Source organism: Gouania willdenowi, chromosome 8 (genome assembly GCF_900634775.1).
Source record: "Gouania willdenowi chromosome 8, fGouWil2.1, whole genome shotgun sequence".
In the NCBI taxonomy this organism is placed as follows: Eukaryota; Metazoa; Chordata; class Actinopteri; order Blenniiformes; family Gobiesocidae; genus Gouania; species Gouania willdenowi.
This window is the reverse complement of record NC_041051.1, coordinates 23,723,658-23,750,726: the sequence shown is the minus strand read 5'-3', so window position 1 is coordinate 23,750,726 and position 27,069 is coordinate 23,723,658. Positions and strand designations below refer to the sequence as shown.

General features: G+C 37.3%; 2 protein-coding genes across 6 annotated transcripts in view; one reads left to right on the top strand and one right to left on the bottom strand.

The window, feature by feature from the left end:
* Nucleotides 1–27,069, top strand: part of LOC114468727 (cytosolic phospholipase A2 gamma-like) — a 124,291-nt gene that overhangs the window by 10,213 nt on the left and 87,009 nt on the right. The gene's annotated exons all lie outside the window — the stretch shown is intronic.
* rbfox1 (RNA binding fox-1 homolog 1) overlaps nucleotides 8,115–27,069 on the bottom strand; it is a 60,165-nt gene continuing 41,210 nt past the window's right edge. For 2 of the 5 annotated variants that reach the window (XM_028455773.1, XM_028455774.1), the window contains exons 7-12: nucleotides 25,522–25,575; nucleotides 22,013–22,157; nucleotides 20,217–20,256; nucleotides 18,637–18,701; nucleotides 14,847–14,922; nucleotides 8,115–10,364 (exon numbers count right to left, since the gene is read on the bottom strand). In XM_028455773.1, the coding sequence (XP_028311574.1) occupies nucleotides 10,242–10,364; nucleotides 14,847–14,922; nucleotides 18,637–18,701; nucleotides 20,217–20,256; nucleotides 22,013–22,157; nucleotides 25,522–25,575 (503 nt within the window). In that variant the 3' untranslated portion in view covers nucleotides 8,115–10,241. Of the gene's footprint in view, nucleotides 10,365–11,187; nucleotides 11,387–14,846; nucleotides 14,923–18,636; nucleotides 18,702–20,216; nucleotides 20,257–22,012; nucleotides 22,158–25,521; nucleotides 25,576–27,069 lie in introns of those variants that run through there. The other 3 variants (XM_028455775.1, XM_028455777.1, XM_028455776.1) reach the window with 3 other exon arrangements.

Below are 27,069 nucleotides of genomic sequence, written 5' to 3'. Positions count from 1 at the left end.
CAATTTGATGCAGCCACAAAACATGTACACAAAATAAATCCAAACACATAATAAGAAAAATACACTTAGTAAATCCAGACAATTACACAAAACACCAATACATTTACACGTGAAAACAAAAAACACAGACTCCAAAACACACAAAATGAAAACAAAAATACATAAAATTACTCCTAAAACAAACAAAATTACCTAATTACACAAACTCTTTGTTTCCTGTGTTAATGCGCTGATCATTTTTCTAATGCTGACATGAATGTTGATCATGTGACCCTCAGATCAGATACAATCACAGTTTTGTGGCCCCACTCTGATAAAAGGTTCCCTCGTCAGCTCTACTGAATTAAGTACTTATTTTTTATCTTATTTTAGCTCTATACCCATGCACTTTTATACTGATTAACGTTTCATTCTGTCTGTTATTCTTGTACTGTACGTGTCTGTCTGGCTTGAATCTTTGAAGTGTAGTTGAATGTTGTTGGGAGGGGCAAGTGCAATTTTGTTGTACTTTGTGCAATGACAATAAAATGATTCTATTTTATCTTATCTTAGTGAAGCACTGAACATCCTTTACTGCATTCAAACAGCAAATCACCACATTTGTATCTGTTTAATATTAAAAAGGATTTAAACGTGTGTAAGATTTCACAGTAGCATCAGAACTCCGAGTATAAGACGTTTTTGGTCTTTACTGTGATAATCAACAGTGTTTCTCCTTAGAAATATTCCAATATGTTGGATACATTAAAACATATAACATGTATTCATACAGCTTTATAGAGAGGATATAAATGGATTTTCAGATGTAGCATTCCTTTGTTCCTACTCAGGAGAAAGTGAAGAGAATGATCAGCTTCCTTTTCCTCTATTTTCCTGCTGAACTCTGACCCGTTTCACATGAATTATTGATCGCGGGTTTCCATGCAGCGCAACATAATTACCTACGGTAATGTGAACCTTTCATCAAACTTAAACATTTATATTGCTTATCTTTGTGCCTAAGCTCTTGGCTAAATTCTTCTAATTACACTAATCAAACTGAGCTGCAGAGTAATTTTTCTCTGTGCTTCAATTAGAAAGTGGGAATGAGCGGCATATTTCACGCTGTCCCAGAGTGCTTTGCTCTCAGGGAGGTGATGGATAACGGCTGCTCTGCTTCTTTGGTCGTATGCACCAAGTTGGAAATTCATTTCTGCAATAAATCTCATATGTATATATAAATGATCAGAGAAAAAAAAAAAGGGTGTCTGACATAGAGAATTGATGATTGTAACAACACTTCTACCAGAGTTGTGTAACAACAATAGTCAGCACTGCTGTGCTATCCACATTTAGTTTAGCCTTATGTAAGGACGACCCACTCGTATCAACAGTCACGACGCTGACAGGTTGGCACCGATCCAGTGTGTGTGAGCACCAGCAGTCTGAAATATTGAAAGAGGGAAACCTTGTTCCATACAGAACTATCACTGCTGACACTTTTTACATATATTCATATATTATATCATAAAATACTTGATGGTTTTGTTTTTATGTTTTGGTATGTTGTACCTGTTGTTTTTTGTTGATATTTTACCCTTTTGATTAATGTTTACACATTGTGAATAAATAAGTTAAAGTGCTTTTTCTTATTTTACTCCTCTTGCTGTTGTAACAAACCAAATTTCCCCAGTGTGGGATTATCTCATGCCATTGCATCTTATCTTTTTATTTATTTATTTTTGCACTGTAATTTGTTGTTCATTTCTGTTCTTACTCTCTAAGTCATTTCTTTTTTTAAAGTAAATAATTTATTTATAAAGTGCTTTTTGCAGATGAAATCACAAAGTGCTGTACAGAGCTGTGGTGAAAATACAAGTTCAACATCATAATAGAATAATAAAACATGGGTGCATATACCCATATACATATATGTTGCTGCAAATGTGAATTCTCCCTCTGGGGATTAATAAAGGTGTGTTCTATTCTATTTATTTATTTGATGTGGATGTCGCAATTAAATTTGATTACGACCCAGATGCATTGATATAAGTGTGTTAGCAAATGTGCTCATTTGCAACACCTGTCCACAGGAGGCTTTTAAAGGGGACTTATCATGTTAAATCCACTTTTTTAACCCTTAAATGCATTTTGTTGTATATTTAGAGTGCTTAGTACAGAAAAAAATCAAATTAGTCTCTTCAGGTGCTCTGTAGATATCTTTCTATTCTGTTTTGCTCATTTTTCAATCTGTTTCGATTTTTCTATTCTCTATTACGTTTTTTGAACTATTACATCACAGTATTTGCAGCGGAACTGCCAAATTAGTACATTAACTCCAGGTCCAACACTTCGAGCAATCCGCCATTTTTATTTCTCGCTTTTATTTTGTAGTCCAAGCTCAAGGATTCCGAAGTTACGAGAGGATAAGTCAAAATGTTCGGTTGTTGGATGTAGTAACCCACACACTTCATTACACCGTCTCCCAGCATCAGAAGCTTTTCGGAGTGCCTGGTTGAGTTTTATTTTTCATGGAAATGTACCCACATCTGTGGGTAAGGTCATTTTTGTGTGCGCGAAGCACTTCAAGGATGACTGCTTCTGCAACCTCCACCAGTATAAAGAAGGATTTGCCGAAAGACTTTGTCTGATTGAGGGTTCAATTCCTTCTATCTTTGGAGACGACGAACAGAGCACTTCGGTAAGCTGTAAATAACGCTAAAAAGTGTGATGATAAGACGTCCCTGTCATTGTTTTGTTAGCATTAGCAGTTGCACCGCCTTCAGACTTCATATGTTAGCGCTGTGTGCTCGTTTTAGATCCTTGATGATATGGCCTACGTGATTTAATTTAAGTCTAAAATTTTCATTAGTCATTTCATTTTGCCGTTTTTGTCTTTGAAAAGACTGTATTAAAATGCATTTCGTGACGTTAGCTCACTTTTTAGGGTTCTGCAGGTTCATCATCTTCATTTTCATCTCGCTCCGCCGGGTCCGACTCTGGCTCAAACATGTAAGGCTGGATGGACAAGTATTCTGTTGTTGACATTTTGTAAATAACCTCTGAATAAAAAGTTTATGCGCCGCTACATAGCTGTATCTCTTCTGTCAAACTACAAAAATGGCCGAGCAGGGTGGAGTTGAACAGAGTGTCACCTGGAGAGGGGGTGGGGTATGAAGTGTCTCATTTGCATTTAAAGAGACCGCACCAAAACGAGTTGCTCTTAGAATCACATCAGAAAAGGGGTAGAAAAGGGGCCTGTGGAGCTATAATAATGAGGAATTCAGACCCAAGCAGTGCAGTTCTGCTTTATATAGACCACAACTGTATGATTTATATCTATAAAGGAAGGATTTAAAACCATATGTCCCCTTTAAAGGATTAAAAGTAACGCAAGTAATAAGAAAATAAGAATGTTGATGTATGTTGAGCCATCAACCCAACTAAGCCTTTTCCTAGATCTTTTTTCATTCTTTATATGTAGAAGTGTCAGGAATTTAAAAAAAACAATCCAAGCAGAGAAGTTAGGAAAACATAACTTTATTGATGGTTACTGATTAATGGAAGAAGCGTAGTACATGCACATACAATGGTTGGGTAGGAAGCCTTGTTTGGAACACATTACCTATAGAAGCAGAGCATGTATAAAGCAGCTGCAGAGCCCAACATTCAGCGAAGTGAGGACTCTAGTTTACCCAGTTAGTCCTCACATACAGCACACACACTTGAACAATGTAGTACCTCTGAAAGTATATCTGGTCTAATTTGTCCTAAACATATAAAAAGAGATATGTGACAACACCACTAGTTTGGAATAGTTGTAAACAGGAGAAGCCTCCAAGCTGAACCCGACGCCCACATAGTGCTCCAAAAACTCTATTTACATCATCTGAATAAACACGTATTCCTCCGTTTTTAAAGCATATTTCAATATTGAAATGGTAAATCTTTGTAGGTTAAAAGTTGACTTCTTCTAGTGATCATGTTAAAATGGAAAAGCAAAAGTAATCCTTTGAAAATGAGCAATAAGGAAATTCATAGCAATGTGTCTTATAAAAGTGACCTGTCAGATATTGGCAACTGGTGGGCCAGGGGCCCACATACGGCCCTCAAACTTATCTTGTGTTTCCCCCCCAAAGCAAACACACAAAATGACAAAAAAAAAAACACACGAGTCATAACAAACAAACAAAAAACCCAGTAACTCTCAAATACAACAGAAAAAATGCTAAATGATGACAAAAATATACACTCAACAAACCACACCCACTGTGATGAAAGTTGCCATCTGTGTTGAAATGGTTTGTGTTAAGACGCAAAACAAAAATGTAATAAACATTTCAAATACTGAAAAAGGTTTTTACGAAATGCAAAAATAATTTCATTTAAAAATGAGTTGGCACAGCCGAACAACTGATTTACTTTTTTAAATCTAGATGTGTATGTGATATAGCATGTGATATAACATCTTTACTGCACAGTTTAAATGTGGAACATAATCGTGAGTTTGATCTTAAAGTTATATAAAATAAAAGGAACAAGGGTGAAAATAGATGCAGAAGTTTTTTTTTTTTTTTTTTTCCCCCCCCCAACTGTCCAGGTGTAGAAAAGTTATCAATTTTTACCAATGAATATATTTCAAGTCTATATAAAAACATCTATTTGACTGGACAACACTGCAGAGTATAGAGGAGGGTTCGGGTCAAGCTAAAAGTCAGAATTCTCATTTGCAGTCTTGAATATACTGTATGTATATATGGGTGACACTTTCATTAGGGCCACATTTGGGGAGAAATATGTTGGGGCCCGATACTTTTTAACAAAAACATTTTCAGACGACAATACTTTTTTTGTTCCTTTCCACTCCATTACCATCAACCGTATCCATGGAAACCCGAGCACAACTTTTTGATAATTTTTAAAAAGGCAATGAAGGACATTAGGTATTGTGTGATAACTGTGACCAGCTTTTATGTTGTCCATTCCAATCCGTGGAAGGACCTTCAGCTTTCAACCCCATGTTAAACAAGAATTAGGAAAAATTCAGCACTGCAGCTATACTGGTCAATGTGGTCATACAGCATAGTTAACATGGAATATTAAATTAGCTACTGCAACCTTTAAATTCTATGATTTTCAACATCCCAAATGTGCGCCTAATGAAGATTTTGCCCATATAACCTAAAACTGTTGGTGAAATCGGTTAAATTAAGCCTTCTCAGTCATCGCCTTTTCACAAGTGAAGAAGTAATGAGGAAATGGACATTAGTGAAAAAAAGGGATGATCGCCATTGTTCATCAGAATATTCCACATTAAAGGAGCAAAGATGAGTGAGGGGTGGATTCACTAAAGGTTTAGGGGTATTAAAACGGGTGCAAACAGCACTCCACGTGCTAATAAGGAGTATAAAGCCCAGGGAATCAGGAGTGCGCCGCCGCTGCGCTTCCCAATGCACCCTCAATCCCTTTAGCGCATTTCCCCCTAATGAATATGCGTAGTAGGCGGATCTCCCAGGGAGAGCATAAATTAATTCCCTCCTCCCATATTTTTGCAGGGGGAGCAATGCGATTCATGAAACCTGGAACTGTTTGCGGTGATAGTTTTAGTACCAGAAAATAGTACGACTGAAAAGCAAATGCCAACGCACGTGTGTGTGTGTGTGGGAGGGAGAGAAAAAAAGCTGGACGTGTGTCAAACTCTCCTCCTCGGGTTACTGTCTCACATGCATGCAATCAGCCGCGCACATGCACCCGTCCGTCACTCACAGTCACATCCACATACATTTCTCCACTGCAGGATGAATGAAGAATAACTGTCTGCTGTAATTCATCCATTTTCTTATTCGTTCCTCTACTAACACCTCCAATTCTGCTGCTTCACATTTTTCTTTTCGCTTCTGCGCACTCATGTTCACATACAAAACGCTCATTTAAATAAGGGCGTTCTGCACCAGTTCTGCACATGCACTAATCATTGCTGCAATTAGTGAATTCCACACAACAGGTGAGGAAACTGCGTCACTAAAGGATTTAGGGAATCAACTGGTTTACGATCCTTTATTTGAGATCTTCGTGAATCCGCCCCTGAGAGTACTGCATGTTTCAGTGCTGATTGTTGGTTGATATGATTGATGGGAAATATCCTAACACCATGTGGACTGGTCATTTCTGAAACACATTTACACTTGAACATTTTTAGATTTGATCAAAACCAAGCAACTACATTAGCGCAGACTTAGGTCCGCGCATTCACCTTCCTGCTATAATATTACAACCCCTGCAGGTTAAAAGCGCCATACACACAATGGACGTGTGTGTGGGTTTGGACTATGGACAGCATTATGATGACTTGGTCAGAGCTTCTCTGTGCTATTGCTGGTCTGCAGTGGTCAGTATCTATCGAGGTCCAAAAAAAAAAGAAGCAGCAGGAAACCAGTGACAGGTTCATGACAGTGATGCATGTAGGGAGTGAAGACTGGTCCGTGCGCCCCAATCAAATGACAAAGTTCATGCTTGTTCTAAAAGTTGTCAGAAGTGTAGCTGTGTCAGTGTGTCGCAAAGGATTTGGAGATGTTCACCCACGTACACGCTAAGGAAAGTAAAATAAGAAAGAAGTAAAAACACTTCATGCATCTGCCTACAGGACCCCACATCCCACAATGCAATCCACCAAACTTATCCACAGATGTCAATAAGTGTTAAGTGTAGATCAAAACAAACAATTGAGCAGCAATTGCAGCCTTTTACAATCTTTTTCCGAGCTTTAATATTTTGATCTCTGAGGCCTATTGTCTTTATCTGATAAAACATTATCATATTCAGCAGCTTTAAACAATACGTTTTAACTCTACACAATGCATACTCTACCAGCGGTTTCTACCAGCAGTTTATTTTTTTTTATCAGCTCTGAACCAATCAGTCATTGGATCTTTTTGTGATGACAGATTTCAAATTTTTTTTAATTTTAATTGAGAAAAATGCTCTTTGAAAGATGATTCAAGTGGAAGTTGCATGTTCTTGCTGATCATGCAAGGGTTTATTCCAGGCTGTCCAGTTTCTTCTCAGTGTAAAAGCACGTATGACAAGACTGTCAAACTTATTTTAGTTCAGCGAACAAAGACGGAGCAGTTTGATCAAAAGTGGGCTCCAGATTATAGGCGGTAAAATGAAGAATTTCAACATAAATGTGCCCTAGTTTGTTTTTCCACATAAAAATGATATATAAAGTATATAAGGCATCGACAATATCCAAGTAATATGTGACAGATTTCAGTCTCTGCAGGATCTTCATTTTAGTTTTCCTTCATTTTGTGACCAGTTTTTATTTAATTTGGGAAAAGAAAATAGCAGGATTTTGGAAAAACAAGAGTTTAAAAATAATGCCATCATGTGACATGATCATGGGAAAATATTGTGGAGTGTCATTGAATTTGTGTATTGGGAGGGACTGGGATATCTACAACTGAACAAGTTAGAAATTTACACAATTATTCTTGCTTTCTCTATCATTTTTACTTCCTCCTGCAGGACACATTGGTGCCTCTAAAGGGCCTGGATTTGGCCCCTGGACTTTAAGTTTGATACATGTGATGTCGGAGGTTCTGAAGTGATCATGGATGTGAATGCATGTGTTGGTGATGGAGGATAAGCAAGTACAGAAAATGGGAGGATGAATGGAGGGTATAGTTTAATTTTACAGAAGAAGCAACGTTTCAAGTCAAACCTCTAAGAGTAAGAGAGGTTTAAGATGTAAATATGCAAAATTCCTGTCAACCTGCTCCTACCTGTGGTTTCAACAGGACTGCAGCCTGTAACCCAACACATAAACCGGCCTCTAAAGACCTTCAACACTGATTGTTAACAAAAAAAACAAGAAAATGTGAGAATCTGGAGGCCCCGAGGAAGCACGTAAACACTTGTAGAATCTGCACAGATTGACCCCAGAAATCTCATTACAAACGGATAATGATATCAAATAGATACGTAAATAAATAAATAAATATTAAGAACATTCTCTGCAGTGAAACGAGTTGATTCCAAGTGTGAAACAGCAACTCTTAGCAGAACAGGGATTGACCATTTTTAACTCTTTATATACATTACATTTCATAGATGTGTATTTATTCATTTAGTTGTTGAAAATAATTTCTGAAAAATTACTTTTTAAAAGTCATAATCACAAATGAAACACTGTTTTTTTTTTTTTTTTTGTTTGTTTGTTCATTCAAACTTCTAACGTACTGTTGTAGTTAAAACACCTTTAGACATGGTACATGAAGCTTTCACTTTAGTTTGATAAGAGCTGGTAATAAATATGCAGGAAAAGGGAAATATTTTCTTTGCAACACAGGATAGTACAAGCCAATATTTAAAGCTGCTGGGGATGATACATTTAATTATAGACTTTGTAATGAATTCATCTCAATTAATTGCCTAACAATATTTGACACAGATGCAATGTTTTAAAATTTAGATGGACATTGGTATATGATTGTATCAATGGAAACACAAATGAGCTTAAACAACAAAATTGTGGTTGTTATTTTAATCACTGAGTGCAATCATAATATGTAATAAACATTATGATTGCATTGTTCACAAAGCACAAACTTAAATTTTAGCAAGCTACTGTATGTTTTTCCCAGATTTTTCATAAACTTTCTTAAACAATTTTGTGTTTGTGTATTAAAATATAAAATGGCACTTAGTACAGTACATTCCAGAGAAGTGGAAACTGATCTGTGCAAAATAGTCAGAATATCTGTGGCTTGAAATGAATAGAGCAACTAATGAAGCTGATGAATTTTGTTTGAAATAGTCTTTCTGCCTCTACAATCCGTTAAGCTAGTGAGTTTGTTCATTTGTCAGTTATGGACATATTCATTTTGGCTCTGAACCCTGCCATCTTGTCCAGTGTGGATTGGTGACACCGCCTGCTTGGCCTTGGACCGCTGTCCGTGCTATCTGCTACATGTTCAGCATTGAGGTGCTAGCGGAGGCTAGAAGAGCGCCAGTGATCGTCAAACTCTTTCTTGCACACAACTGGGCTTTTGTTTTCCACCCGCTGTTTTTATTTTTACTAAAATTTCTGCCCACAAAGCACAGCAACAACTTCTCGAGTTTTCCCGTTTCTTGTGTTGTGATCTGCGTATCAGTGTTATGGGTATACCGGGAACTCTTGCATTTAGAAAGGTTCCGAAGCTGTATAGAGTGCAAATAAATGCAAGGTTTTTGGGGCGTTTTTCTCGGTAATTAATTGATGCAATACATTCCCAGCACTATTTATTATGTTTGTTTTTGTTTCTTAGCAGGATTACATCAAATGTGCCTCACAGATTTTGAATAGATTTTAACCAAAGTTTGACCTTAGACCATGGAAGATTTCTTTACATTTAGGAGGATAGGATCAATATACTGATTCTGGATCAATTTCAATAATCAGAAAATCCCTCTCTTATTATTGGCCAAGTTTTAAAATATCATATCTTTGTTTGTAATCAACTGCTCTTTATGAAATTGGACTTTGTTATTTCAGGTTGGTTCCTCAATTGTCTCACCGAGTTTAATCTGAATCTGAAAGAGGAGATTTGGTGCTCGGTGGAGGTTTGCTCACTGAGTGCTTTTGTCTGGTTTATTGATTTATGAGACTGACTATGTCTTTAAAACAAAATGGTAGTTTTCATCCCCAGCAGCTTTAAAGATGGAAGACATGAAAAGAGCATTTCAGCTTTTTTAGGCTTCAACCATCCTCCCAAAAACCATGTCTGCCATCACCGAAAGAACAGAGTCCCAATAGAAACAGATCAAAGAAGAACATAAACTTGGCTTTTATAAAACTTAAAAACCCCAAAATGTAACTATGATCTATATTACAGAACTGATCTCTGTACAAGCCTCTACAATAGAAATCTGTATTACCAATATGTTCTCGTCATGACTATAGAAGCTCTCTATTAGAACCTTTGCTAAACAATGTACAGCTGATAAACAATGTTTAAATCTTTAGAAATTAAAAACCGACAATATCAAAATACACAGCACAAAATATCTGAGGTATAAGATGAAAAATATCAGCTGTTCTTTTTTTTTTTTTTCTTTTTTGGACTCCTCTCTTAGGAGAAATGCTGAAATGATGCACAAACGCTCATGTATTGCATACCCAGGCCTCAGAAACGTCTCGCCTCACTCGCTTATTCTCATTGGCTCTCACACTCAGGCACACAGACTTTCTCCTTGTTTCGTCCAGGTTGCGGTTGTTGTTGCTAATACGGTGCAAAGCGGCTGTAGCCTCCTCGGTATATACTGGCCTGAAGGGAGGACAGCACAAGCCCCACGTCGTCGGCATGGCTCCGACTTTTAGCGTCTGTCTGCAGTCCAAACGCGTTCTGAAACACACGCACACACACACAGAGGCGTAGGAAAACACTGATTCACACACACTGTGACACACAAGCATTGAAGGATGGTGTCATGCTGCATGGCGGTCAGTTTATGTTTAAATCATTGGATTTTCTATTCCGAACAGAATAAAAAAGAAAATAAAGAGTGGTTAATTGATTTTGATTTTAAGATTGAAATTCAAGGCATTTTTTTCTTTTTAAAAAAATTGTCAATTTTCATTTTCTGTTTCTAAAAACAAAACATAAAATCTCATAAGACCGGAGGAAAAAAAAAAAAACTATATTGTGCGACCGGAAGATGACGTTTTCAAAGTAAGAGTACGATTGAGGACGATGATTTTTACCCTAGGCTTCCCCAGCCCAGGCCGAAATGTGTTTGGAGCTTTACTCTGATGGGAGCTTTGACAAGGAAAACCCAGGCTTGTTTCTGTTTGCATTTTACACCAAAGTGGAAGAGGTTTATCTGCCTTTCCTGAGACACACTTTTTTATTGTTAACAAAAACAACTTAATCTATGTGCATCGATTTTTGTTACACAGCACTCTCCTTAAACATGCTCTTACTTTGAAAACTGGCGACTTCTGGCCGCACCATGTGAAAAGACTGTTTTTTTTTTTTTTTTTTTTTTTTTGGTTTCTAACATTTCATTTTTTGCTTTTAGAAAACAGAAAATTAAAATCTGTCGGTTTTTAAAAATTGATAACAAAATGTTTTAAATTTCAGTCTTAACTTTTGGAATTTTAAAAGAAAATAACTGCTCATTTCTTTTGTTTTTTTTTTAAAAATTTCTTTCTGAACAGAAAACCCAATGAACACAACACTCACTGCACAAACCACACACACTCACACGCACGCTCACACACTCACTCTCTCTCACACACGCGCACACACACTAGCCCTAAGTACAGCTAGTTTAAACATTACATTACCGTCATTCCAGTGCAAACCCATGATCGTCATGCAGCAGGCACAGCGACACGCTTCATGCCAGGGGTGCATGCCAACTGCTATGTAAAAGAAACCCAGTCAATACATCTATGAAGATGATGTAAGGAGGTCAGTGTGAAACAAAGCGTGCTTGTATTTACTGGCTGAAGATGATGACGTGTACAATGTCAAACAAAATGGCAAAAAACACTGATAGATGTTTCATTTGTATGCATCAGAAAAATATGGAATAGGTTTTCTCTCAAGCTTTCACTAGCGCAGAATCGCTCTTTACCAAGGTCATTTCTGCTAAATGTTGGTGAGAAACTCGCTTTAACGATGACAATGCAAAAGATCCCGTCAGTTCATACAAGCACACACCTGACAGGTTGGATTAACACAGAAATAAATTGATTTTTTTACACTATGCCCCATGCATCCTCAGGGATTGTTTTCACAGAACACACAGAAGTCGTTCTACGAGGGAAATAATCAGCATAGTTCAATATAAACTGATTCAACTTTAACTTAAATGACGTTAAAAACACTTAAAATGTGAGATGGACAACTGAAAAATGTTAGGGTCAACATTCATTTCAGAATAATGACCAATCTGGGCATTAACACAAGAAACAAAAAAGGGTTTGTGTGTTTTTCTGTTTTTTTGTGTATTTTTATAGTGATCTTGTGTGTTTTTGGGAGTAAATTGTGTGTGTTTTGGGGTAAATTTTGTATATTTTCTAGAATTGTCTTTCTTTTATTTTCTTGCACTTTTTAATGTTATTTTCTTGTAATTTTTAGTTATCTTGTATGTTTTTGGAGTAAAATGTGTGTAATTTTGTTCCTATTTTGTTTATTTTTCTCTATTTTTGTCTTTCTTTTTTCTTTTGTGTTTTTTCATATATTTTTTTAGTCATCTTGTATGTCTTTGGAGTAAATCGTGTGTATTTTTGTTGTTTGGTTTTTTTGGAGTCATTTTTTAGCACTTAGATGTCGTGTATATGTTTTTCTGCTGTATCCGTTTTACATCATTGTAACCCTTTGGCTCACACCACACAGCAGTGACAGCATGCTAACCTTTGGGCATATACAGTATATTGGCACCCGTTCCATCTGAAGTCATTTTATGTTCTTTTAAAAAGGCTTCCACCACTTTCATTTGCCTGCTATGAAACCAATTCTTTAGTGATAACCACAAACTGAACACTGATGGATAGTTCTGCTGCTTCCTTTATGTTGTGACCATGCCTAGCTGATAAAATGACTGTCGTATTCATTTAGATGGTTTTCATGTCCCACAGCTGAATTTGGCTTTTCATATCGTTTGTTTCTGATGAGTATTGATGGTCTTCTCGACTCTTGTCAACTCCCTGAGGTTTTACAACGAGCATTTTAATTATCAAAATGACTGATTATTTCATTAGCACAGAGAACAGGGTGTAGCAATTTCCTCTCAATTAGAAATACTCTATGAAAACGAACATGGACTGTGCGCCAGAATTTTTCTGATATTTGGACTGTCCGTTACAACAGAGACCAATTCAATCAGGTTAAAGTGAGGGGATGTCGGCGCTCCTGAAAAACTCACACACAATGACAGAAGGCTAGAATGGTTTAGGGGGGAGGGGGAGGATGTGAAACTCTGTTCCTGGAAACAACTGCAGAACTGTAATAACGTGATACCAGGATGGCAAATAGAAGGATGTAACTGATCACATTCTTTCAAGAGATCAAGTCTCCCAGGCAGTTCATTTTTTTTGTTTTTGTTTTTTTTTTTGTTTTTTTAGCACAAACTACTCTTTGTCTATTTATAGAACAATAAATATGTAAATAAAGCCAACAAAAACACTAGAAACAGACTAAGATTGGTTTAATTACTATTGACATGTTCAGTAAAATGTTTAGAACATTTACAGCAGAGATGGACAACTTTCATCAAAGCAGAAGCAAAACCTGTGATTGTATCTGATCTGAGGGTCACATGATTAACATTCATGTCAGCATTAGAATAATGAACAATCCGAGCATTAACACAAAACAACAAAGGCTTGGTGTATTTTTCGGTTTTTAGAGTCATTTTGTATATTTGTTGTAGTTTTGTGTTTGTGTATTTTTGTTGTGGTTGTGTGGTTTTTTTTTTTTTATTATTTTGTGTGTTTCTGGAGTATCATTATGTATTTTTGAGTCAATTGTGTATATCTGGAGTTATTTTGTGTGTTTTTGGAGTCATTGAGCATGTTTTTCTCTCATTTTGTGTTTTTTTTGTTTTGTTTTTGCTAATTTTATCATCATATTGTATGTCTGGAGTCATTTAGTGTATTTTTGTTTTCATTTTGTGTGTTTTTCTCTTACTTTATGTGTTTTTTGAGTAAACATTGTGTATTATTATTTTATTTATTCCTGAAGTCACTGTGTAATTTTATCACAAAATTGTATGTCGAGAGTCATTTTGTGTAATTTTTGAGTTTATAGTGTTTTTTTCTATTTATGTGTGTTCTTCAATTTCACATATATACTTGTTTAGTGGGTCATATCAAATTATGCTGAGGGCCTCTCCGTTCCCCTGACTTGATGACAACACTTGTTCAGAGCTTTCATTGTCTTACAAACAGTTGTTGTAAATGAAGCAATGCAAACCTGTGCTGCAGTGTCAGCTTTAGGTTGGAGCCAAAATAAGTCTTCACAGAGCGTCTGGCTCTGCATGGGTAACCCTAAGCTTTGTTCCAGCTGGCAAATTCTTTTCCTGCAGTAAGAGCAGATTCTGCCAAGTTATTGACATTAACTATTTGCCCAGTGACCCTTCAGACATGTTGAATTAGAGAAGAAAATCATGACTGAAGTATTATTCAAAGAATCCAGTTTTTGCGAGTATTGTTGTTGGCTAAAAGCTAAAAGTTATATGTCAGAAATGGGCAACTGGCAGCCTGGGGGCCATATGCGGCCCACCAATTCTGTGCTGCCCTAAAGTAAATGCACAACATGATTCCAAATACACACAAAATAACAGAAAAATACACAAAAACTGCAAAAACAAACAAAATTACTCCACAAACACAAAAAAAGGACAACAAATACACAAAACGAAAGCAGAAACACACTAAATGATGACAAAGTTACACAATATTAAAAGAAAAACACAACAGAAAATGTGCACAAAATGGCTCCCAAAACACAAAAAATGTAAATGCAACACACTAAAAATACACAAATTGAAAACAAAAACACAGTAAATATTTCTGTGGCCCCCGCTGTGAAAAAAGTTGCCCATCCCTGTTTTAATGAGTTAAAATCTTATAGTGGTAAAAAAAATTAAATAAAAATCCAGTCAAGCAGAACGAGCAGTTTGGATACAATACAGCCATTTTTGTAAGGTGTATTATGTTTTTCATATGAAATCATGAACAAATTAAATTCAGACAGAACAATATTCTGACATCTATAAGCTTCAGTGCAATGATCAAACATGCCTAATGTGAAGAGAGTCAATGGTATAAATGGATGGGACTTGGAAATGGAGATGGAGGTGATGGAAGGACTCACCATGGTACCGACGCTGTATGTGGCTGCTGGGGTGAGTGCATGGTTGTAGGGGTCGGCAGCATATACTCGTCCATAACTGCAGAGAGACACGGAAATATGTGTTTAATCCAACTGATGGTATTTAGGAATAACTAGAGTTATTATAAGAACAGTGAGAATGATCATATTATGGGATGGAAATACAGTTTTAGTTTCAGTGGCATCTTTAATCTTGCATGCTTCAAGTTAATCTAAAGCCGTTGGTACGATGTTCACAAAGCAGCAATCAGGCATCAAACATGGGTTCAAGAACCGGACATTGTTTGTGAATTCAAATATCTTGGTGTAAATGTTGATTGCAAACTGCTTTCCAAACCCACATTAAAAGAAAATCTAATTCAATGAATTTCAACTTAAACACTTCCCTACACATAATTCTATCACACACTGAAAACTACAGGTGTAAATATATGCAAAAATCATAGAATCCATATTATTGCACACTATTGAACCTTCTGCTCTGTACCAAAAAAGTGGCATCAGTAATGACGTCTATTAACATTTGCTTTTTTCATTTTATCTTTGTTGTGGAATGTTGGCAACTAATGGCAAATCCCCCTTACCAGTCCACCCAAATGTAATTAACTACTGTTTACTGCATACAGCAGGGATGTCAAACTCATTTTAGTTCAGGTGCCAAATACGGACCAGTTTGATCTCAAGTGGGCAGCAGATTATAGGCAGAGTGGAAAAAAAAGAACAATTCTAACATTATTGTGCCCTAGTTTTTATTATCAGTTCAATTCATTTAAAAATTATTGATTTTGTTCCCATTTTTGTGGAATTGTTTGTAAGAAATTGTAAGATTTGGATATATTGAGAGTAATTTCCACAATGTGCAATTAAAAATGACTGCATTCATGTGATATAAACAAAGGAAAAATGCAAGCCCCTAGAAATGTTGTTGAGTTTTAATTAAATTGGTGAATTTAAGATGACTACATCTGATTTATTTGGTCATTTACCACCTGTGGGCCAAATTGGATGCTCTAAAGGGCCTGATTTGGCCCCTGGGCCTTGAGTTTGTTACATGTGGCACACAGAGTTTGAGAGGATGCTGGAGCTTCTATCCCAGCAAACAGGTCACACAGGGCAGAGCCAAGATTGCGCCGCCCCAACAAGGGGAACCAACGTTCATCATTTAGGTATGACTGAACATGTGTGGCATTGTGGGTGAACTCCTACTGTAGCCTTAAGTCAGTCTAACTATTTGTCCATCTGCTAACAGTAATGGTGCCAGTTCAAGTAAATCTGTCTATTTTTTATCTATATAGATCTGCTCCAAAAAGAGCAGCTTCCTTAGGAGAGAGAGAGAGAGAGAGAGAGAGAGAGACCCCTTGGCCTTACACCCAGACCTTGTCCCTTTATGATAAGGGCCAATCAGAGGCCAGGCCCTGCACCCATAATTGCTCTGATTTGCATAGCAACCCAGTGGTCGAAGAGATTAGCAGTGAATCCCAATTAGTTTTGGACATTGCCATTCACCACACAACCAAGCTAAAAGCCTCGGTCGGCCAACACCTCATCTGACCTATCTTATCTCACCGTGCAGAGGACTAACCCATGTGTGCACGACTCGGAGCATGTGTGGTCAGCTGTAAAATCAGCACATATTTTAAATTCACCAAGGTTTAAATTTATTTCAGAAAGGATAAATATGGGAGCAGCTTTTTCAACATTTGTTTCATGACTTGACCGCCAATGACGATAACGTGTACGTGTGTGTTTTATCATAAGTAAAACATCACTATGCTTCCCACTATCTGCTTTTTTCTAATCTCTTATGACAGACTCGTGGACTCTCAGCGCTGACCGATCATGAGTCGGCCATCAAAGCTGAATTTTTATATCTTGGGCTGAATTTCGTCAAAGTCAGATGGAGAATGAATAATGGATCAAAAAACGGAAAGGCATCTGCAAGTTCCTTGTAATTACGAGTTAAAATTGCATGGCAGTGCTTACTAATTTACCAGAAATTATTCATAGTGTTATTAATAAATCTAATATTTATAAAATTATGAAAGGAGCATAGGAAATAAAGTACCTTCGACCACTGTTTCAACTCAAGTTCTTTTACAAAATGTACGTATCACGTTTTGATTATTTACTAAAAAATTAATACATTGTAGGATATGAGAGGCAAGTTTTTGCCAGTTAGAACGAGCTATACCGTTAAATACATACAATAAAGTTCAAATGCTACGTGTTTTTAGCCAAATAGCTAGAGTAGCTTCACATTAAAAAAGCACAAGAATAAAAAAACAAGTCCCATAAAACACAAGTAAATATAAAAACAACTACTGAGGTTAATAAAAAAAAAAAAAACATTTAAAAAGACAAATGAATACAAAGAATAACTGGTGTGGCAAGACCAGTGAGGAAGTGGAGGAGAAACAGGATCTTGTTAACGCGCGTAAGTCGTCGTCCGCAGTAATGCAGTGGGTGGAGTTTATACTTTATATATTGTATATGTTTTATAAGATGAGGGGTCCTTCAAATCAAATATTTTTCATCATTGACCATGACGGAAAAATCTGAAGGCCATTTTAACGATTGCAATTCACACCCTGACAACTTGGTGGCGAGTGAACATTCAGTTCCCATTTTTCATGTTAATGCTAACTGCTACAACACGTCCTAAATCCGTGGTTTATAAACTGGGGGGCCCGCCTCCTAGGGGAAGTGTGACAGCATGACAGAGGGGTGCACTAGAATGGACTTGTATTATTGCTGAAAGTTGAGCATGAAAAATAGAAACTGTTTTTATCTTTGCCGTTAAAGAGAACTTTATTTTTGCTCCAAAATATGTGATTGCAAATGTAATGTTCTTTTTTTAGCTTTGAAGAATAGTCAAAATTTAATTAAATTAAAAAAAAAAAACTTTTTTTGACATTTAGTCACGATTGGGGTACCCTGAGTGTTTTTCATTCTTCACTGGGGGGCACAGCAGAAAAAAATTTGGGAACCACTGCCCTAAATAATGCTTGCACAAAATATTTAGTATAATTGTGTTCATCTTAATGTTATTTATACAACAGTTAGTTCCAACCAAGTAATTTGATTGGACAACAGACAGTCCATGAGTGTTGATATAGACAATAACAGCACTGGGACTTTTTACAGACATTATCACTACTAATAACGTTAAATAACATTACATCAGTTGTTCAATATCTTAGATTGTGGCAACCTTTGCAGGGCAAAGATGGACATATTTCCACAAATAACATTTGATCTAAATGATGAATGATCATCAGACTGAGGAGGATGAAGGGAAGGAAAGAGGCCTGCATAGATCAGCACAAACCAGCAGTGCTGAAATGAAATGATATAAAGTAGCAGTGTTATGCCGACACAGGGGAGCAAGCTTGTTTTTGTGTTAGCTAGAAACAACCTCGTCTCCCTTCCAGTTGTGGAACTATTTGTGTAAAACAAATAAATATTTAAATAAACAAAATAATCATAATTTTTTGTCGCTTAATACTATTAACTAATGAAATGTCCTTGTATTTAAAAATTGCAGGCCATACCTCTCACCTTGATATGTCTTGTGTATGAAATTTTCAATAAAAATAAATTGGACTTGCCTAACATTTCAATTTAAGTCTTTAAACAGTATCACTCTTTTGACTCTGCAGACTTGCATTGAAGTGTTTCTGTTTTTTTAATCATCCAACCTGGGATGTGTATGTGTGCTGAGAACATTTCAACATCTGATGGTTTGAAAGGTTGAGGAGCTTTTGTGTCATACCTGTCACTGTATGCAGCGGGTGTGGCAGCAGTAGGGTGGGCATATCTGTAGGCAGCATAACCACCCTAAAACACACACAGTACATAACTTTAATGTCAATGACATCATTTTAAGATAAACATGGCATGAACGCAATCAGTTTCATCTTTCAATTTTCTTTACTAGGATATGAGATCTGCTGTATTCTATTGGCTGTGAAGCTTTGATGTTCAGCATATTTTTGGAATGGCATACATCTCACTCTGTTGCTAAATCCACCTAGCTTTCTTATTCTCTAACCCAGACATGGGTAACCTCGGCCTAATTTTAGATAAATAATAATAAATAAATAAATGATAAATAAACTAACAATACAAAAAATTACTCCAGGCATAAAAAAAGACAAAATTACACAAAAATACAGCAAAAATACACAAAATGACTACAAAACCACAACAAAAAATGAAATGATGACAAAAACATACAAAATGAGAGAAAAAAGCAAAAAAACAATTCCAAAAACCCATAAAACCACAACACAAATAGGAAATAATGACTCAAAAACACACAAAAGTACTTTAAAAATAATGCCAAAAACCAGACAAAAACACACAAAATGACTCAAAAAGCAGGCAAATTGAGACAAAAAGACTTCAAAAACGCACAAAACCACATTAAAATAAAAACACACAAAAATAAAAAATACAACAAAAAAAACTCCATAAATACATAAAATGAGAGAATACAAATGACGACTTCAGAAACAAACAAAACATAACAAAAATTCTCAAAATCACTCCAAAAATAACATGAAAATTTACACAAATTGACCCCAAAGATTCTCAATGTCTCAGATAAATATTTTTCTAACTTCTGACATGAATGTTGATAATGCAGCCCTCAGATCAGATGTAATCAATATTTGTGTGACCACGCTGTGATTAAAAGTGACCCATGTCTGCTCTAACTCCAATCTGATGGCACTCACTGCCGACCAGACAAACTAGTCTGGAGGTTATCAACGAACACGGATAGGCTCAGAGTTGATGGAGTAAATACCGCTTGTGACGAAAGACAAAAATGCAAAAGTAAAAGGCATCAAAAAGTAAAATCACAGCAGAGAGCTCAATGTAGGTTAATATATCAACACAACTTAAATCATTAAGCAATATAATGCAAAGAAACGTCACAGTAATCAAATATCGCTATGACACTTGCATATACTTTTCATGCTGCAGTCAACTTTAACGATAAGTTGTCCTTATAATACAGTGACAAACTAAACATTGACCATAACATCCACTCACATACACATCAATGCAAGCACACAGATGGATCTAATCGAAGCATAAAATTATGTTCCAAAAATAAGTTTTTCAGAGGATCACAAGCAGCAATGCAGTGATATTAAAATTCTAGCTGCAGGATGATTCGCTGCAAGTGTTTAAGGTGGTTTTCTTTTTTTTTTTTATTGACAAAAAACCCCAAAAAACAACCCTACATATTGCAGCTTTAAGGCCTGCACTTGTGTTGTAGGATGAAGCAGTAACAGCAGAAATGACAGGGTAACATGCAATGTCATACCAGTAAATAATACTTACATAAATATCTGCACCATAAAATCCATCCTGGTAAACAACACTGTAGAGGATGCAATCACACACAAACACAACAAAACAAAAACATTCACATTAGTGCATGTTGACATGCAGGCATAGGGCCACAAGTCAAAACCAGGAAATAAAGCAGGCACAGGCTTTCAGGGCACGTCCCTCCGAAAGGAGACCCCAGGGAAGATCCAGGACAAGCTGCAGAGACTATGTCTCTCGGCTGGCCTTGGAACGTCTCGGGATCCCCTCAGAAGAGCTGGAGGAAGTGGTCTGGGAGAGGGAAGTCTGAGCCTCTCTCCTAAGGATGCTGCCCCCGCGACTCGGCAACGAATAGGCGGAAGAAAATGGATTGATGGGCTTCTCTGTGTTAATGGATAAATAAGGAGGCTGGTGAGTCTCAGCGACTGACTGAAGTCCAAATGTAACAATTACAAAGAGTCGCAGTGTTGTCTCACACGATTAAATCACAGAATGAGATGCAAAATACTGCATAGTAAAATTAAGTAAAAGAATGTCATCATCAAAGAAGAACTATTTCTATTTCCAAGCACATAAAGCATGTGTTAAACTCAAGGCCAGGGGCCAAATCAGGCCCTTTAGAGCATCCAATGTGGAGAAAAACAAAGAAAACATGAATCATTGTGTAAATTAACAGCTAACAGCTGTAGATGTCTCAGCCCTTAGAAATACACAAATTCAATGGAACTCCACAATATTTGAAGGACTCCCAATTTTCCCATGATTATATCACATGACAGCAGACATTTTTAATCTCACATTGTTGAAAGAACTCTCAATTTTTCTTTGTTGGATTAATTTTGTGAATTTTTGTTGTGGTTTTGTGTTGTGTTTTTGGAGACATTTTGGTGTATTTCTTTTGGAGCTTAAGTAAAATACTTATCACTGGTTTTCTCAACATTGCAAAAAAAATAATCTCCAAATTCAGACCTACCAATTAATCTGATCAGGTGCCAGAAATGTAAAGGAGACATCATACAAATAATAATGATAATCATAATGATAATTTTCAATAAATAACAATGATTGATAATAGTGATTGTAGATGATACTAATAAATAATACATAAAACGAACAAATATTGGGAGGATTTAGCAAAACACATTATAGTGACGTATGGGTAGTGGGTACGCTGGTAATATAAACCAGTCAGGGTCTCAGACTCTGGTCCTGAAGGACCAATGCACTGCATGAGTATAGAAAGATGTTTCTCAGCTCAAACACAGAGAGCTGTAAAGAAAGTTAAATATAGAGTCACCGATAGGAGGTAGTAAAGCTTCAGTGTTTGTGACACATAAATCTATTTCAATAGAGAACGCAGGACTTATTTTCTTCATTCTGACATAGAACACGTACTAGCCTCCTTAGTTACCACTTATGAACAGAATTAAGACAGAGTAAAGGCAAAGGTGCTTGGGAGTGCGCTCCACATACAGCTCAGAGTTAAGGGAGTAAAGAGCTGCTCGCCGTCACTGGGACAATGTTTGTTTGGCACCTGGAATGAGGAAAAAGATACATTCATGCCAAACGGAGCACCCGTTATTCTTCCGTGAATAAGGTGCAGCTCAGTGACATCAGTCACTTTGCATAAGATCATGCAAAAGCACGTGTTGGAGCATGCCAGGAGCGGAGTCAGCATGCTGAGGATGAACGTGGGGGGAGTGCTACTGCAATGAGGCGAGGCTGGCATGCAGAAATGCGAACCTGTTGTTTAATGCAAAGAAAGATAGAAATCAGGAGTGTTTTCACATATTAAAATAGATTCTCACCCTCCGTACGCCGGGATGTGGGGCGGCGGAGCAGCTGCCCTGAACGTGTTGTACACGGTTCGTCCACGCCCTCGCAGGTGGGCTCCTCGGTACGCTGCTGCTGCCGCCGCTGCTGCACTGGCTGCTGGGTAGGTTAGGCCTGGTACTGCAGCAGAGCAGAAGAAAAGAAGAAACTGAAGAAATTAAATCTGAGAGAGCTTTCAACATCATTATATGGAAAAAGTTGGGGAACAAAACTTTTGAAAAAGCAATTGTACTTAGATAATCTATTTATTTTTCACTGATTAATCGATTTATCGAATAAGAGAAATGTCAGGTTTTGTCAGTTTTTATGCTTCTTGATCTTATTCCATAACTAATAGGTTTATTGAACGCAAAAATCCTTTTGAGCTCTTTTATTGCACAAAACAAATCTACTAGATTTAACATGTTACTAGGTAAAAACCTAAAGCTTTACTAGTACTACTACTGACACAAAACGGTCTTCTCTTGATCTTCTCTTTTCTGCTACGCGACGATGGGGGTTAGATTTTTTTTTTTGCTCCCTCTCTTCCCACCCTATCTTTCCCTGCTGCTGCTTTTTTTGTCTGGTCTTGTGAAACTAATTGGAGCCTCTCTCTGAATCTCATCCAAAACTGGAATTTTGGAATTGGTCAGTTGGTCTCTCAATGCAATCGATCAAATTTTTTCAACAAAAAGATCCGGCAGTGGTGAGCCCGCGTGTCCAAGCGGGAGGATTGCAGCTGGATATGCACTGGCTGCTTGGAACAAGTGGTAGTTGTGTGTCTGTCAATACTTTCCATAGAGGATGTGGAAGACATCTACATGATTGGAATTATGGTAGCAGGCATGCTGCTGATTGGAGCTGGCAGCTTTGTGACCTATCGCAAAGTCTGTATTACATTGGCAACTATTTTGGGAAGGCTGTCATTTCTGAAGGATGGGCCTGGGCTCTCAACACTCAGACTCATGCGATGAATGAACTCAAAAGCAAGCAGGAGCTGCTTTTGGACAGTTTACGTGGAATTGAAACCAACTTGGAGAAGCTGAGTGCCCGGCTTACAAGTTAAAAGACCACCTTATTGGATTACTGCAGAGAGACACAGACACAAGGCTCTTGAAATTGACCTAATCTGAATCAAAAACACATTGCTTATCTTCTTTTGGCTTCCAAGCCAGCTATTCAAGGCTCTCATCTATTATCACCATGAAGTCTATGCAAACAAGATGCTCCGTCCCCCCGCTGCAGCCTGGAACTTTGTTTCTGAACTGATCTATTCAAGGTCGTCACTTGTCATCTGGCTGTTTATATTATATTTTCAACGCCTCGTTGGCCGTCTGCCTTTTCAAAAGCTAATAGCAAAACTGAATTTGCTTTACCCCACCCCTTTGTTAGCATATAAAGCTATCAAGTAATACTAGTAAATGACTCTAAGTCTACTAATAGCACTGGTAAACAAAGAGTCTACGTACTAGTGAATATTTTTCAGTTTAGCAGTTTTTTGCTTCACTAGTAAATGGTACCTGTGCACTAGTAAACGAGTAAGGTTGAGTACATGTACTCCAGGTTTGAGAACTAGTAGAGCTTAACTACGGTTGATATCACTGATGTCACATTTATGCTTAAATGGCTCCCGATAGGGATGTAACTATTAATCGTAAGGCAGTAAAAAATCAATTCATAGATATCACAGTTCATATCGATACCCTGAAAATTGAATCGCAGTACTTTTTTTAAACAGCAGATGGCGCTATCTATTTATCTTTCTCTTGTCCAGAAGCGTAGGCGGTGGGCGGAATCTCCTACTACTTTCTTTCTGGCTGCCTACTACTTCTAAACATCTTCATAATGATTCCTTACCGCTTTAGCACCGAAAAAATATCTGAACTATTATGCAGTTTTGCATTATTTACTATAGAACCAGAATTTAAATAAATAGGCTTCTTCTTCATTTGTATTATTCCTTTATTTATTTCATTCAAGATTTATTTTTAGTTAAATTGCATTGTTTTGAATAGTTTATCAAGGGATTCTTTTGACAATGAAAAATAAAAGGAAAATAGTACAGTATTTTTTAGTTTTTTCCCAAAAAAAATAAAGGAATATTTTTCAGTCATTTGTCTACGATCCCATTTTGTAAAATAAATCGTGAGAGAATCATATCATGAACCCAGTATCGTGAATCGAATCGTATCAGGAGTTGAGTGAATCGTTACATCCCCAGCTCTTAATATACAAATATACTAGTAGAACTAGTAAAAATATTTTTGCTTTACTAGTATAGGTTTTTGGTGCACTGCTGCCCAAATAGACCTTATTAGTAAAGCTACAACTAGTAATGAATTTTGTGTTACTAGTAGTACTAGTATAGTTTTAAGCTTCTATTCACAATATATTTTAAGTCTCCTACCACTCTACTAGTAGAGCTTAAAGCTGCAGTATCAAGTGTAAACCTAAGAGAAGCATATCCAAGGTGAAGATGACATGCACAATTCTTTAGGGGTCTGGATGTGGAGTGGTGTGGGTCTGCTCTGACCTGCAGCTGGGAATGCTGCAGCTGCCTCTGAGCTTTGGGATGGGGGAGGGGCTCACGACACCACCCGCTGCTCAGGACAGTAACTACAGAGTGATACGTGTTTTCAGATCAGAAAACTCTCCAATAACAGATCAATCATAATAACAAAATAAAGTCCCTACATTTGTCACTGGTCTCTAATGACAAAAAAGTTGCTTTGAGCTCCAAAGTTATGCACGTTCACAAGGATACAAGTGAATTTGCAACGGGGAGTGGAGGGGGGTGCGTGGTTGATTCCATACAAGTCTCATGATTCTACATACTACAGCTTTAGCTATAGTTGATATCACATATCATTGAGCAGACAACTAATGATTTTTTTGCTTGGTTAGCTGGTTAGAACCATTTTAAAGTAGTTGAAGAAAAACACCATTAAACTAAATCTAGGCAGGTACAGTAGGTGAAGCTCCAGAAGAGATGTTCCAATGGCATTTTGGGAAGGAAAGACAAAGACAAATCCATACAGAACCTGAAGGTATATTAAGCAAAGGAGAAAAATGTAGACTATTGATTTGATTTAATACATTCTATCAAACACCTTTCACGTCCTTCACATTTCTGTTGGTGTGTCCTTTACTATCCTGCTGCTCTGCTCTGTCACATTCTTCCTCTTATCACCAAAGCCAGGTACTTTTTCACTCCAATGACCAGGGTTAATGACACTGTGAATGGGTGGGGAGGGAAGGGAACTGCTGACACAGCCAAGATTGAAGATGTCTTGCTGAGGAGTGGAAGTGGCCTGTTGGGATTGTTATTTTGGTGAGCAGCTGAAAAGCTGCTCCGTTCTTCATCTTTATGGATCTCAGCAGGCTCATTGTCTATAAGAAGACTCTGTCTCAATGCATCTGCTCATGTTAATGCGGAGGTGAGAAGGTCGGATGCAGATGTCGGTGAAAGTGAAAGTGAAGGAGAAACAGATAGACGTCTTCCTACCTGCATAGAATTCAGGGCTGTAAACAGCGCTGACCACTGGATTTAACTTCCAGCCTTTGCCAAGACAGCATTAAGGAGAGAGAGAGAGAGAGACAAACATGTTACAGCTGCGCATTAATATTTACTCATTACGTTTGAAACCTCACTGCAACAGAAGCTTATATCATCGTAACACATACTACACAAAATATGCACCATAAAAAGTAAAAGCTTAAAGTTAAGTTTTTCACATCGATACAAAAAAAGGCCAAAATCAGCTTGGAAAAGTTAAAGTCTCTGATTTTCTGTGATCACAGATAATTGAGGGAAAATAAATTCACTTCAGGAAATGTAAATAGAAATACTGTTGTTTAAAGGCACATCGAAGACCCTTTGACCTCAAGAGTTGACCCTTATGAGTTATTTTAAATGATTCCTCAGGCCAGGAGGACATATCACTTTACGGCAGTCATGTGACCACAGGCTCGGATATACTCATTGGGCTAAGGCTTTTGTTAGTATTTTTCCGCCTGTTCGACTCCTGGTCATGGCCAAGGCAAGCAAAAAGTTTAAAACTGCTTCTGAGGAAGCTAAAAAGATGCCGCCGAGACCCGGCCCCCTCCGCCGACCCACCTTCCGCCCAGCAAAGGGGGCCAACGACGGCGGCGAGGCCAGGGACTAGGGGGGGAAGCGCCACCGATGCGATGAAAATTATTATTACATTCAAAAGACAAGGAAAGCTGGCCCGACGAACTGGCGCTTGTGGCCATTAGGGGCGCTTGACGTGAAAGTTACAGGTCTAGTGACCAAAAGTTACACAGCGTGCCTTTAAACCATTACTATTGTTATTAATTCAAACAAAATCAAACCTGAATTTCATTTCGACATTGGCTCAAATGCATTTTTTGGGAAAATATGACATACACGCAATTTGTCTTTGTAAACAGGAAGTCAGAGAGATGGAAATTACATATGACATAATAATGAGGCGACATGACAGACTTCACCTTCTGAAATAGAAGTATTTATATGACAGACTTAACCCTCACCCACAGATTTCTGTACGAGATCAGACATTTACATCGTATTTTTTGTTGTAAAGCAGGAGATCTAATGTTAGCTTTAGCAAGTGTAAATCACAGCTGGATGTCAAATTGAACACAATCTGTCGTGATCTCAGTGCACATTTGTTTCAGTGCATTTCTAATTTGTATAAATATGAAATTAATGACAAAAGTGAATGCGGCTGGAGTCGATAATATTTTATGAATGCAGTACAAACACGTCTGCATCGTTGCATCCGTATACAGGACATCCCACAATGCGATACATAAAAACTTTTCCGATGTTAATAAATTGAGTGTTTACAGTGAAGATTAAAATCATTTTTTGAACAGAAATGTGTAAACTGACACCAAGATGACGGGGACATTTTGAAGTGGAACATTGGATGCTATACTAAAGCTGTGGTTTTGAATTATGTTTTTTAGTACTTCCTGTGAAAAATACTTCCATAGCCTACCTGCTGTATAGAATAGACAGACTAAAATCCTCAAATTCATTTTTTAA